Source organism: Harpia harpyja, chromosome 17 (assembly GCF_026419915.1).
Source record: "Harpia harpyja isolate bHarHar1 chromosome 17, bHarHar1 primary haplotype, whole genome shotgun sequence".
Taxonomy (NCBI): Eukaryota; Metazoa; Chordata; class Aves; order Accipitriformes; family Accipitridae; genus Harpia; species Harpia harpyja.
Genome location: NC_068956.1, coordinates 25770884 through 25785858, shown reverse-complemented (window position 1 = coordinate 25785858; position 14975 = coordinate 25770884). Strand labels below are relative to the sequence as shown.

The following is a 14975-nucleotide window of genomic DNA, read 5'->3' as shown; positions in this document are numbered from 1 at the left end:
GTGAGTTACTCACTCCCACTCCTTGCCCTGCAGGACAGGGTCTGAGAAAACCATGGTATTAGACACAGGGTCAGCCCAGCAAGTTTCTGCCTCCTCTTTTTATTGCTTTCCTGGTTCTTCTCTCCTCCTCAGCCATATGGCAGTAGGGTACAAGCCCCGAGTAGGGAGACGCAGCCAGACCCGGGAGAAGGGATGCACCTCAGAGGCAGAGGTTATCTCATTGCCCCATTTGCAGTGAGGAAGGAGCTTGTGCAAGTGAGTCCACATCACTTGAGTCCTGTGTTCAGTTTTGGGCCCCTCACTACAAGAGAGACATTGAGGTGCTGGAACGTGCCCAGAGAAGGGCAACGAAGCTGGTGAAGGGCCTGGAGCACAAGTCTTATGAGGGGCGGCTGAGGGAACTGGGGGTGTTTAGTCTGGAGAAAAGGAGGCTGAGGGGAGACCTGATCGCTCTCTACAACCACCTGAAAGGAGGGTGTAGTGAGGTGGGTGCTGGTCTCTTCTGTCAGGTAACAAGTGATAGGATGAGAGGAAATGGCCTCAAGTTGCACCAGGGCAGGTTTAGATTGGATATTAGAAAAAATTTCTTTACTGAAAGGGTTGCCGGGCATTGGAACAGGCTGCCCAGGGAAGTGGTGGAGTCACCGTCCCTGGAGGTGTTCAAAAACCGCGTAGGCGTGGCACTTCAGGACATGGTTTAGTGGGCACGGTGGTGTTGGGTTGGCGGTTGGACTCGATGATCTTAAAGGTCTTTTCCAACCTAAACGATTCTATGATTCTATGATTCTATAATTCTATGATCACAGAGTAAATCCTGCTGTGGGACTTGTGCTGCCCAGGAGCACGCAGCTAAAATGTATGCACGGAGTAGGGGACTCCACCGCCTGACCCCACTCCTGCCTCACACAATGCCCGCCTCAGGAGCCATCAGCTGGGCATTTCTGTTTTCTCACAATACCTGACATCCCCTATCATCTCCACTCCAGCCAGCTCACACCCCTACTCCCCTATCCCACCCCAGTATCAGAGTGCATCACAAATACTAATTTTTTTTCCTCCACGGCACCCTCATGTGATGGCAGTTCCCTGGTGTCCCCATCTAACAGCTGGGCACTGAGGCACAGGGAAATTAAAAACATCCCTTAGATCCTGTGCTAGGTGAGAGGTGGGTTTTGCTGGCAGACCCAAAGGGTCAGAGCAGCAGAGCACTTAGCACCCAGAGGTGCTGCGTGAGCAGAAAATGAGGGACATGCTCTGGCACAGAGGTGGGGAGCTTGGATGAAACGATCTTCCTACAGGCCCTGTGTAGCATCGTCTGGTAACATCCCATTACCCAGAGGGTGAGGGGAAGGATATTCAGCTGCTTTAAGGTTTCTGTTCCTACAGCACCTTACCTTCTCACTGCCTGTCTTTTAGCATCCACAGCAAATAAGCAGGGGGCCTGCAGAAGGCAATTTCTTTCGGTTCACAAACCCTGATCCATTCCTTGGGCAGATGGACCATGTGTGAGTGTCCTGCAGGTCCCATAGCAGCCGCATTATAGAGCCTTCATTGTAACGCCTGCAAGTAAAGGAGCACTTCTCGATTCTTACCGTTGTTTTACCATAACTAGTAGCCCCCAATACCAAATCTTGTGCATTTGTACTTAAAAAGCAGTTTAGAAAGCCATAAATGATGACAAAGCTGTTTGATGAGCCCAAAATGGATTTTTTTCCAGGATACAGAATGAAAAGATTGAGTTGTTCTGACTGCTCTGGTCTCCAGCAGGAGCAAAGAAAAGACTGAACTTGCTAAATACAGGAAATCTAGCCAAGCTGTAATAATGATGAGGGAGAAGAAGAGTCGCACTTTTCTAAGGACTATTCTTGGGCCAAATTCTAACACGTTTGCAAGTGTTGGGAAAGTAGTACCCCTGAAAGCCAGAAGGTCAGTCTTTCTGATGAGTGCTGGCTTCTTACAATTGTGCCACCACCACGCACAAACTATAGATATATTTCTCCTAAACTCATTGTCAGAGACAGTTGTGAAAATAAACAAGTTTCAGCTCAGCCTGAGATAAACACTTGAAATGTTAGCCCAAATTATTGTTTTGGAGGCAACGGTGGGAAATGCCAAGCAACTTATAACCAGTGCAACCAATTTTGCCTCTAACACAAGAGGTTATTAGCATTTGGACAAGGTAGCTACATGACACTGGGTGGCGTATTGCCCATTCACAGGACAGAAAGATTACTCTGAAAAATACACACAAGCACACATATATTTCAGGTATTTGAACAGGGGAAAAGGTTTTCCTTGTCCATCCTAGATTTTGCAGGACACTGCTATGTGTGTTTACTTGTCTGGAAGGTGTGTATTGTATACCCACCCAAAACCCACCCACACTCAGGTGCAGAGACAAACACACACACAGTGGTTACTAGCGATACGTCTTTCCCAACGTTGGTAGATGCGAAGCACCGGGATGCCATCAAGTACTGCAGTGCTGTCCCAACTTTTGTTCAGGGCATCTGTGTGGTTTCCCCATTCCCAGCAGATCTGATTGCACCCCCATGCTGGGACCTGTCCTGAGCAGTTTTCCCCCTGTGACAAAGACCACAGCATGAGGTCATGCTGCAAGTCTGGAAACCCATCCATGCCCAAGCAGAGTCCAGGACAGACTATCCCAGCATAACCCTTTCCCTTACCCGCTCCCACCCTTGGAGTCTGCAGCCCAGAAAGGATCCCTTCCCCTCACATGCACTGTAGATCTGGAGTCCTCATTGAAAATTTCAGAGGCAGAACTTGCTAACTGGACTCTGCTTTTCAGCTGTTTGGGCATGCGGTACCGGTAGAAAGGCATTAGCCCAGTTTCCAGGGCCTCGATGCAGTTTGGCCACAACAGTCCTCAGCACAAACACATCTGTTCTGAGTGTACTAGAGATATGAAAGTGGATTTTTTTTCCTCCCTGTTTATGTCCAGAAGGATCTACCCTCCAGAATTTGTCACTTTTGGCTACTCTCCTTTAGATGGCACTGTTACCACTTCCAAGAGGGACTGCTGCTGGCCACTTTGCTGAACAGGGCTGAAACTGGGCCAGGACTGTCATTATTACTGGGCTAACAGGCCAGAACAGGGTCAGGAGTGACCCAAGTCAGGGGGAGCCATTTGTGATATTTGCTCTAAAAAAGTCTTCATGGTATCCTCTTCAAGGTATCACTCCAGCTCCTGCTAGTCGATTTTTCACTTTGGAGTATCCCCCCTCACAGCACAAAGGTTGTATTGACATGATGAACATCCAACACTAAGGACAAACTCAATCTACTCCTTTTCAGAAAAAGTTCGAAGTGGTTCCCAAAGTCAACAGGAGTCATGCGTGCATATCTGATGGCCTTAACTAATTAATCTGCTAATTAAATAATAATGAGAAGCCATGCTGTCTACAGTCACTACAATCATTACTTTTCATAACTAGCTAAATGCTTATGTCAGAACCACTGCTTTCTGCTTTAGATTTTTTTGTCCACTGCCTCAGTAATCACTTGCTTCAATTGCCTAGGCTTTTTCCCAAGATAGCAAATTGGTTTAGCTATCATTTAATGGGTCTGTATTAAGTACTGCTACATGTTGTGTACTCCTTGATGCCTATTAAATGAATCTTCCCTATTAAGAGCATTATCAACTGAGAATGAGAGATGATTCCAGGACACAATTCAGCACTGGTCTGGAACAGTCAGAAAACAAATCCAACAACACCCAAAGAAAATTGTCATGCAACCTCAAGGTTGCTATAGCAAGTGCTTAAAATTGGAAAGCACTCAAAGAAATGCTTGATGTGGGCTAACACTCTTTATTACATATTGACACTCTCCTTCAGCTAAACATGTCTGTTGGACCACTTGCATTGGTGCTTTCCCCAACTTTGGAGAGAGAACAGAAACTGTGTGAGCAAGACAAGAGAGCCATGGGCATGGGGAGACCCCTACCTGTGTGCAAAACACTGGTCCTTTGGTTGCTTTTAAGACTCAGTCCAGTCCTCACTGCCCGGGAGCACATTTTCCAACAGAATTCGGCTCCAATTCAGAGAAAAATCTACATTTTGGACATTACTTTGGTGCAGTGTAAGGACAGAGAGAGACATACTAAAATTAGGCTATGAGTGACTATCAGCCCAAAGAGGCTCCCTAGCACCAAAGTAGGACTGGGCCCTCTGCTAAGCAGAGTAGAACTGCCAGCTGGACAAATCAACCCCAAACTTCTCTGGAATAAGGCCCCACCTTGTTCCTGAAGGAGTATTATCCCCTTGCCAAACTGCAGTTCTACTCAGACCTCAACCATTTTGCCTGCAGGCTTCTCAGAAACAAACACACACAATTATTATTATTTTTATAATGGGAGAATTTTCTTTTTCCATGCTGCCCTAACTCAAAGCCAGCCAACACAATTTTGCTCAAGCTTTCAAACAATAATGCCATCTCAGAAAACATCTACAGATTGTATTTTCAAATGACACTCAAAAACTTGGAAGTCTGCGTCTATGTTGCAAGACAACAGACTGTCCAGTTATGCAATTGCTTGAGTAGTCCCAGATGATCCCACTACATGTAGGCTCTCAATTTAAGCATCGAATTTAAAAGCGTAGTAGCCTTAGGCCTCCCTGGAGGCCTTAGTCAAGACAGGCAAGTACCTCAAGCAGAAATTCAGGTCTTTGGTGCTGTAAATAGTCTTCTGGAAGTGCTCACCTGCCTCCATTCACTAAAAATGGAGCCTAAAGCAACTGTACTCTTAATGTAGGTACCACATCTGAGTGCCTAATGGATAACTGCTGGGCTCTTGCTGACTGTGCAGCTCATCATCCAGGGAAGCTAGGGGTGTCTTTGCTGGGGGGGGGTCCATGTTACAAGGCTCCCAGCAGCAAGCAGCAAACACAAGTGTCTTGCACTGCACTGAACAGTGATAGGCAGATATATATATATACACTCCAGGGCGACCAGGCGAGCCCAGAAGGGACTGACACTCAGGCTGAACACAGGTAAGTGAGTCCAGCAGTGGATCTGAAAAAAATCTACATGTAATCCTGCCCAAGCTTGAAGGTGCTTAAATTCCACAGGTATATTATGTTTTACCTCCAAGCCCTCCAGGCACTCAGAGGAGTATTACTGCAACCCCCCAGCTGGCAGCTGGCCTGATAGTGCAGAGGAGCTGGGAACATGGGGCACAGTTATGCCCAGCCAGGACTTGGAGAGGACTCTATTAAATAAAGTCCCTGAGGTGTTCCATTTAGGAGGCATTCTCAGGACAGATCTAACATGCACTAACAGGATGAAAGTCATCTCAAAGCTCAGCTACAGCAGCTGTTCTCATTTAAAACATATCCAGAGGAGATGAAGGAGATATGCCCAAGCTTCCAGAATTCCTTCAGCAAATTATGAACGAGGCATGAGATGAAAAATCTCTCCCCAGTGGACAATGCATAGACAAAGCTGAGCAGACACCGCTCTGCCCCTTTTTGTTTTCCTCTGCTTTAATCACGGACACTCCACAGTCAGCTCAAAAAAAAAAAAGCAAAAAAAAAGCTTTACAAATGCCCATCAAGCCCAGAAATGTCAAGGCTAAAGAAAAATAGAGGGGAAAAATCCCCTGGGAAGATATTTAAAATATTTAGTACTTTTTAAAAATTCCCTGTTTTTTCAGTTCAGTGAAGCTCCCCCTGGCAAGATCAGCTCCTACATAGGGAAAAGTGTGAACTACGGTATTTGTTCAAAGGTAACCTTTCCCACCAATATGAAAAAATAACTAAATAAAGTATTTCAGAATTTGTAAAGACTGTTTGAATCTGTATTTTGTTTTTTTGTTTTCTTTCTCCCATTTAATACTGAAAGTTTACTCTTGTCTCTTCCAAAAGGAGACAAACAAGCAATCAAGGATATTACCCAAATCTTGGGTCCTACTGCTGATGATCATCTGCCTGTTTTACAAAGTAGTTGGGATACCAGCTTAGCCTGGGATGGTACAAAATACATGGGCATCAGGGGAACCAGGTCTGGACCTCAGAGCCCAGCTAGATCTCCCAGATCACTAAATGGCTTTTCAAACAAGCAATACCTACAAGTCCTTCATGGTTACTGTGGCCGTCTTTTAAACTTTACTTGTTTTGTCTCGGGTTTAGTGACTAAATAAGCTTCTCCAATTATTGACAACATTTTCTTTATGTTCTCTATACCTGCTGAATGTAATCTGCTAAATGCTGAGATAATGTTATTCTAACATCTTCAGGAATTGGCACCTCTGTAACAGGGACCACTCTCCCTGATCTGTGGTGAACAGGAACAGTAGATAAGTGCTGTGAGAAAGCAAATCTTTTCCTTCATTCAACACCTTTGGTTGACTAAATGCATGGATTGTTTTTGCATTTGTTCGCAAGTATCAATATCTCAGTTACACTTTCCATTCCAGCTGTAGTGGTCAGGGACTGTGACTTCTAAGTTTCTGCATCTGCTTCACTCCTAAAGGCATCCTGAACACCCTCTGTGCTTCTAACAAATGTTTCGGTCACAATTCTTCCTCTTCCAAGTTCCTGAACTTTGATTTTCAAATACATGGCATCAAATAATAATTCCCTCCTCATAATAACTGCTGCAAATAAATTACATGCTTTGTTCCCAAGAACAAAGTTTCAATGACTGTGCAATAAATTTGGGCAAGTGACTGGTGTAAAGGCAAAGTATCTTTCCAATGGTAAAAAATACCCATTGTACTTACCTGCCTGAAAAAGTGCTGTGTTGTTATAGCAAAGACATCAAAGCCACAGCTGGCCCTTTTAAGTTCATCTCGAATATTGCTTAATTGCTGGGACTGCTCATCACACTTTTCCTTCAACCTCTGAATGAACTGCTTTTCAGCGTCTCGACTCTCTCCTGGTTTGGGGGAGAATCCATTCTTTGGGGTGGCTGGCCTTTGCTTGGTATGTCCTACAAAGGATAGAAGAAAAGATCATCAGGGTGACTTACTTCAGATATGTGCACAAGACTTTTATGTGTTTCTAAGGCCTTTGGGACTCAGCCTTATAAAAGAAAAAAGGTCTGCAGCATTCATACAGATCTGTAATGACTTTCAAAAAAAGCAAGGGCACAGCGAAATATGTTTCCCTAGGGGCCAAAGCTCAAAGCTCTGTAACAGTCATCTCACCTCAGGCTCTGAGCCTGAAGGTCTGCTATGAGTTGTGGAGAGCTCTCCTAAGAATGTCTTACTGAGAACTGAGGTTGTTAGAGGAAGGATTCATCTCACCTATATTACACATCTACAAGAATAGAGGTCTGCATCTTGACATGTAATGCTGAACTCTCCTGAATGGCAGTGAGAGAAATGGGCACTTCCAGGTTGAGATTCACCTTATCCCATTGTGGATGTGGAAAACAGTTGGATGACATTTACACTCTACACACGATTTCTTTGGCCACTTGAATCCCAGGCTTGGTGACTTGACAGAAGTGCCAGATTTACTTTGCCTTTGCAGATTTCCTTTTGCCTCCAAATGGGACAACGTGGGGCTGGAGCTGTCCTTCCCTGAATGCAAACACAGCATGGGTTGCTTGCTATTGGGATATCACTATTTCTTTTTATCAACAATACTGCAGTCTACCTTGCTAGTTCCCCTTGCTCTCCCCTTTATAACACTTCTAACATTGCAGCACAAACCAGGTATGTATAGAAATGCCACCAGTAATGCTGACTGGTTACACCACTGGCTCTGCATGGCTTCTCCCTCTGCACCATCGGTCACACCGGATTCACTATATGGTCTGCCTGCAGAAACGGGTGCAGACAGACTCTGGCTCCTCTGATGTGCTCCAAGTTGGCTTGAAGCAAGCCTAATCCTGTATAAAGATGTGAAACCACTAGTGTAGCTTGTCTTTAGGATATCAGCTCAAATACAGTGTCATAGTCACATGAATGGCACAAGAACTAGAGCTTACTCATGATAAGCCACTTCAGGGAAGAGAAGTTTTCATCCTAAATTAAGTTCATATCCTGCTTGAGTCAACTATCTATTTCTCTGGATATACTCAGTTACAAGTATGAAGCAAGAAGGGGTAGTGTTCTGGTAGTGTCAGGTTGCTCAAGCCACTGCTTGGACAATCTGTTTTGTCTTTATCTTCTTAGCTTTCTGAGAAAACTCCTCTGCAAACGTTTATGGTCAGCTGGGCAACACCTTTGCACAGCTTACTGATTCTTTTTGCTACCCTCAGTCTCTCCTCAGCTGATGATTTTTAGCTCATTCCTGAATACTGGCCAGGTATCTCTGGTACTCTTCCTCAGCTCCTCCCGCTGGTCTCAAGCTTTTAGTCTATGAGCAAGAGTCAGTAAGAAAGAGGGAGAAAACAGTCAGACGTTGGTCTGGATACAGATGAAAAACAAACATTTCTGTGTTAGCAGAAAGGGTTGGGTATGCAAGAATCTGAAAAAAAGGGTATCTTGTAGTTTTATAGTCTTGTAGTATACACTTCCTGAAAAATAATACAGAAACAATGTCTCCAACCAGTTCTCAGCAATGAATGTACCAGGGGACAGTATTCTGCCCTTTCCCAAAAAACAGCAGAATCTTTCCACAGAGACGAGTCTGATGGTATGAGTTTGAGCCAATTTGTTCCAGAGATAATTTTGGCAGATGTGCTTTAGATATTCTAGATCTTTAAGACTGTAGCCTGGGTGTGCAAATGGATCCTTACAGCAATTTTACTAGACCAGGCAGGGAAGAAGTGGCTTTGTCAGAGCAATACCCCAGGAGCGTATTCTTACTTTTTCAGATCCCTAGTTTGTGTGGAGCCACTGGGAGAATATCTTCCAACTTGCTCCACTACGTTCTGGCTCCAGGCTAAGCTTACAGGGAGCCAGCTCCAGCAGAGATGCTCCCTCATGTCTCCAGGTATCTCATGCTGCAACTGCAAAGAGCCACAAGTGCAAAACAGCTTTGAAACCCTTTGTCCCCATGACGTGCATTTGCAAAGAGGAATACCAGGTTTCACACAATATCAAGACTAACTTCATGATGTTGTAAGACCTAAATAATACAACATGGGATGTTAGAGCCGACTTTCTGTCATTCAGAGTTTGATCAGCATAGCTATTGCCCTCTATCCATTTTCATGTCAGTCAAAGCCTGTACATCTTTTTGTGCAGGAATGGTATTTTCTTACAGATTCTTTCATTCATTTAAAGGGGCTCTTAAATGGGCAGTAGGTATTATCACAAAATAAGAAATTCATAAAAGCAACAGCCATAAATATCTGTCTTTTAGTATAAAAATCTTGGGTTGTTTAGGCAGCATGCTGATATTACAAGAGAAGGCATAGGGAGAAGAGTAGGGGGAAGCCCTTGAAATCAGTCCAGTTTTAATTAAAACAGAAACCCATTAGGTTGTTTTGTCTTATATCTTTCTAGCTTTCCTGTTCACTGGAACATTTGACGTGCACATCTCTATGTTGTCCTTGTCCGTATTATAAGCTGTCCTTGTAAATTAAACTGTGTAATTCTCCTCAGGGATAAATCTGAATTTCTTGGTTCATTTGGGTCTGAAAAGCAGCTTACTAAGCTTATTCTGCCATTGATGTCTCTGTTGCTCTGCACAAAACAGGGTATATATTAATGATGCTGGCCCTGATTCTGAATGTCCTTTTTGCTGATGGTGGGACCAGGGGGCCAGACCCACTATACGCTGAAAGCATTGAACCCCTTTGATCCGCTTCAAAACTCCCAGGTCTTTTTTATCTACCTGAGTGTTTCAACTAAGGAGACATAACAAGTATATACTCATAATAAAGCCCATGGGGATTTAGATGGGGAATGCAATTTATTTGCCTGTTAACTGTCCAGTTTCTGATACTTTGGTAAGGAAAGTGAGGAAATTACTTTGAGAGGATTGATAACAAGCAATTTGTAGAGTGACATATGTCAGAAACAGATGGTACTGTCCTGCAATGGGGTGGAAGGAGAGCACCTGCATCTATGTACACCTACTCCTATACAGACATTTCAGGAATGGTATTGCATCAATAGATAAAATTGAGATTCCCTGCAAGACTCTGCATCTCAAAACTCCCTTGCAAGTCTTCAGGAGGACTGATCCAAATTCTAAAGATCAGATCCAAGGCCAAAAAAAAAATTGTATGACAATTCAAACCCAGCGCTGATTAAAAGGAACTGCATGTGAGGAGGCCAGTAACAGAGGGAAAACAACCTAGAAACGGCACTCAGAAAGTTTAGAGCCTGTTCCATGGCCATGCGTAGCTGTGGTGGAGTTACCTGGGGGACACAGGCTCTCTTATCACAAAGTGTAAATGCCACATGAGTTTGTGATCCTGATGGAGGAAAGGCTGTGCTACTGCCCCTTAGACCCAGCTCCACTCACTCCTTGTCTTGTTTAATGGCTGCTTGGATTATTTTGTGAAATTGTTAAATAGGTGAAAAGATTGTCTGTCTTTATTGCTCTGTTATTGCTGTTGTTATTTCAAAGAATGCTAAAGGCTACTCTAAAAAAATAAATGAAGATGAGGTTTATTTTCCTATTTGACCCTTACAGTGATAAACAATTTTAGGTTGCCATAATTTCAGACAACCAAGCTTAAGAAATCCTAAATCAGTCTGATGGGGAGAGGGCAGTAACTCAACCTCTCATGAGAATGAAGAAACCTTTGAGGCCTCATGAATTGGATATGCCAAAAATTTAAGCCTTGAAAATCATTAAGTCACCCATGGAAATGCAGGTCTCCTTAAGACAATACAAATACACAGTACAAATATGCCTATGTTTCATTTTGCTTTCTAATTCCAGTGGAAGCAAATCAGCTGTGCTGTAACACAACCAGTGCTGGTGCTTAAACTGGACTCCCACCATTATAAACGCTGGTGAGCTGCTGGTCTGGCACTCTCTGCAACACATTTTTCTTTGGATCTCTCTTGGTGATCTCACCAGGTGCAAAATAGCCTGAAAATTATAGGATTCGAAGGACAGTGTTAAGTTCACCTTTTTACCCTAGTATCTTAGTAAGCAGAAGAATTCTGAGCCCTGTTGGTGCCTGGGAAGATTAAATTTAACCTTCCATTTTCTTGATTTTGCTGGTTGGGAAGGAGGAGAATAGGGATTGAGTTTAGTAAACATGAAGAGACTCTTGATGCAAGTTATAGGAGCTGAAGACCTGTTCTACATGTTTTATCTTTACCATCAAATGAAGAAACATGGGGTTCTACCCCCATAATTATAACTGAAGTATCATGTAGCTGTAGAGATGACATTTAAATTATTTAAGTAGAGTCTGAAAAATGAGGTAACAGAAGAGAAGAAAACTGCAAGCACAATGAATTCAGTGGGATTCATTTCGGAAGCGTTTAGAACAGCCAAAGGCCAGCCTTACAAAAGTCTTTAGGTACCTTATACATTTGTTAGTGTACGCTTAGTAGACAGAAATAGAAATAAGTTCTCTTCATTTCAGTAAATAAACAAAGGTATCCTTTAGATATGCTAAAACCATGTGTTTGTGCCCAGTGTTGAGGGGTAAGTTGACAATGCCCCAATAGCACTCTGAAGGTTATTTCTCTAGATAATCCCTTTTCCAATTATGCATAAAAATAGCCCATGAAATTTAGTGCCTCTGCACAACAGCAAGAGTAGTTTCCAAGTAATATACTATCAATCCAGGTAATTGTCTGAGGTGTCTTTTATTTCACTATATCTATCTGTTCTCTTTTTATATAAGAAAATTATAATGATAAAAAAAAGTTTCTGTGCCCTTAAACATGTAATAGCAACAACTATTTGTTTTGAAGGACAGATGATTGCACGGTTGTAACAAAGAAAACATAAGTCTATTCAGCTCATGCATTGGTGTCATAAAGTCTGCTGTACTCACAGCCAGTTTAATGAACCTTGGACATAATCAATCTTCACTTAACAGTGGTAGGTCTCAGATTTTGGTGTGTTAACAAGAGATGCAAAATCGACGAGTTTAAATCCTCCCTGAAACAGTGCTTTTGGGTTCATAAATACCTGGTGAATGGAGCTTGGTGGCTGTTACCGCTGATCTCTTCGGGGATGAGACAGCTGGTCTGTTAGCATCCTGATCTTTTTGTACTTCTTTCTTCAGACCTGTTTTAGAAAAAAAATAAAGGTAGAAAGAAACCAGTTTTATAATTCTGTTTGCAGTTGTGCAGAACTATGTCATTAAAGTTACGTACCAGAGTGGCAAAATATAACTATTTCACCAATACATCTCCTGGGCTTTGCATAGAACGATGCTACAGAGTACTTCTGTGTTGGATGTCAACCTGCCATTCTGCAAGCGTGACTGTGTGCACGTGGCTGAGCTGACATGCCCAGCACTAAAGAAGGTCAGAAGAAGGCCTTACACACTATCTTGGTTCTCCAGCCATCTGCTCAGTGACAAATGCCATTAAGGCACAAACAGCTACAAAGGTAGCCCATCCTATCTGTTCTGAGCTCTATGTTCGCTCTTTACCTTGCTGTGCGTCCTCAGCCAAGGATGCTGGAGGAGAAGCTACGTAGGACTGTGCAAAGCTGACTTTAGCTACTTGCAGGGCCCTGCTCTATCAACTTTTTCCCCAGGTTAGGAAACTGCCTTTTCTGGCGACCAGCTTTCCCAAGAGGGTCCCATACAGGCAAGAGACAGGCTTCTGCAGAACCAGAAGCAGGCGGGGAGTGTCAGGGCCATGCTGGATGTGGCACCCCAGACAGAAGAGTGGGTCGCTGCCTGTGCAGTAAGTCAGGCAGGGCCAGAGAGGTGCAGCACATTCAGTGCACGAACCTACAACACAGGACACAACAGGGCCATACCATTGCCTTTACACCTTGTTCATGCTCATCTACGACCCAGGAATGTGCCAGGCTGCCCTCCCTCCTCTCCTCTCTGTGTTCGTAGCTCTCCAGATTACTCCTGACCTCTGCATTTATCCTTTTTTCTGCAGCCACTAGCTGTTCCCACCGACACAATGATGCCCCACAGCTCTTGGGTTATGATCTCCAGAATCTTTGTGCTAGCCTTTCCTCTTCCTTTAATTTTTCAGTGGGAGACAACTCTGTCTGTTATTATTCCTCCACCACTGGAGCTCCCTGGTTAGGGGCTCAGGATGGTCTGTCAGTTGTCCAAGCTCTGCAGTCATGGACTGCCTCTTGTACCAGGGAGATACAACTTCATCTGAAAGCCAGAGCGGCCACCCAAGCTCAGCTCACGCCTCCTGCCCACCCACAACTCCCATCAAAATAGCTGTGGGGACCATGCTGAGCGCAGTAACACGAAAGCCCTGCCCTGCTGGTTTGCCCGTGGTGTGACAGTCACAGCCACAGGATTTCATGCAGAAAACACTCACCAAGGAAGTAAGAAGGAAGAGCAAGAAAAAGCAAATCCTTGAGACATAAATGTATTTTCCTGTTTGCTTTCCTTTTTTACTGTTAGTGTTTGTTGGTGGTTGTATTTTAGCCTGCAGGACTGTGTCACAGCCCCTGGATACACAGGAAAACCAGAGATTTAAGGCAAACCACTTGTCATAAAGGTAAAAACAATGTTTGCCTTATTAACTTTCACTTCTCTCATAAGTATGTTTATGGATGTCTGGTAGGAAAATGTCCCACAGAATCTGAAGTATCTGAAGCAGGAAAAGAAAACTGTATTTTCTTGGCGGTGCTTAAAAGACAGCGGCAGTCCAAAAGCTAACACTACCTTCCATTTTGCTTAATGCAAATGTGATCTGGCTATTTCAATAGTGGAGAAAAGTGGTAATTTCAGATGGGGATCATAATCTTCAGGGACATTTACTGGATGACTAGTTTTCTGCCCTCTCCAAAGCCAGAGCTAGCCACAGCTGCAGTACCAGGCTTATTTTTGATGCATCATTCACCCTTCCACTTCTGTCTGCATCAGGACTTGCAAGCAGCGAGCTGTGGACGCAGCATTTGCCACGCACCAGAAGCCAAGCTTCATATTTTCTAGCACCAACTCTCAGCATTCGCTTGCAGAGTGCTTCTGCGAAGAGCACGTGCACACGCACAAGCTCTGTGTCCAACTATTTGCAGGAGGATGGCGCAGGAGAAGGTCTAAGACCCTCTTTGACTCCCTCCCACTGTTCATAGGCAAATCGCACCATCAGTCATCAGGGGCTGGTAAAGACCGAACTCTTCTTCATACCTTTACTTTGGTCCATCTCCATTTTCTCTGCTGTTTCTAAATTGGACATGCTGAGGTTACGATTCTCCTTTGTGATCAATATTTTTCACAGTGAAGTGACTGAGGATATAAATTTCCTGTGTCTGCCACCTACTACACTGTACTTTACTACAGAGCAGGACATAATATAAGTTTATGATGCCATTTCATTACTAAGGACCAAGCGTAAGCAACCTGAGATGGGAGCTGTGAGACAAAACCAGAGCTTGTCTCATATAGTTTATATGGTTACAGATTCAAGCATTACTTTTTCATGGCAATGAAGCCTTGTTTTTTCTGTGGTTTTCAAAATAAAAATATGATGCACAAATGGGCCATATACCAAGCTTCTCTGTAAATCTCGCTATTGCAAATGTCAAACACAAACAATGGTAGGGAAAGTGTGTTTTCCTTATGCTTTCAGCAGTAACGAGGGGCATATAAATACTTAACTACTTTTGGTTTTGAGACATTTTCAATGAGGAACACCTAGGAAATTAGTTCAGCCTCTTAACCTTAAGCACAAAGCAAGGAACAATTCCCCAATTAGAGCTCAGTTGAAAGAAAACAGAGCAAAGAAGCAAAGAAGCCCAGCGAGCACCATCGATCTGCAGAGGGCAAGGCGAGGTCTGCGGAGAGCAGCGAGAGTCGCCCGTCGGGGACGGCTGCACCGGAGGTGTCGTCCTCGGAAGGTGGGAGATCAACAGAGCCTGAAGCAGGTTGCGAGCAAAGGTGCAACTAGATATCTCAGCAAGGAGAGAAGAGTAGGATTAATAACAAGG

At 43.8% G+C, this 14975-nt stretch overlaps 1 protein-coding gene across 5 annotated transcripts in view; it reads right to left on the bottom strand.

The window, feature by feature from the left end:
- Positions 1–14975, bottom strand: part of MTUS2 (microtubule associated scaffold protein 2) — a 309423-nt gene that overhangs the window by 54690 nt on the left and 239758 nt on the right. For all 5 annotated transcript variants that reach the window (XM_052813036.1, XM_052813038.1, XM_052813037.1 and 2 more), the window contains 2 exons: positions 12024–12122; positions 6743–6951 (listed from right to left, as the gene is read on the bottom strand). In XM_052813036.1, coding sequence (XP_052668996.1) covers positions 6743–6951; positions 12024–12122 — 308 coding nt within the window. The remainder of the gene's footprint in view (positions 1–6742; positions 6952–12023; positions 12123–14975) is intronic.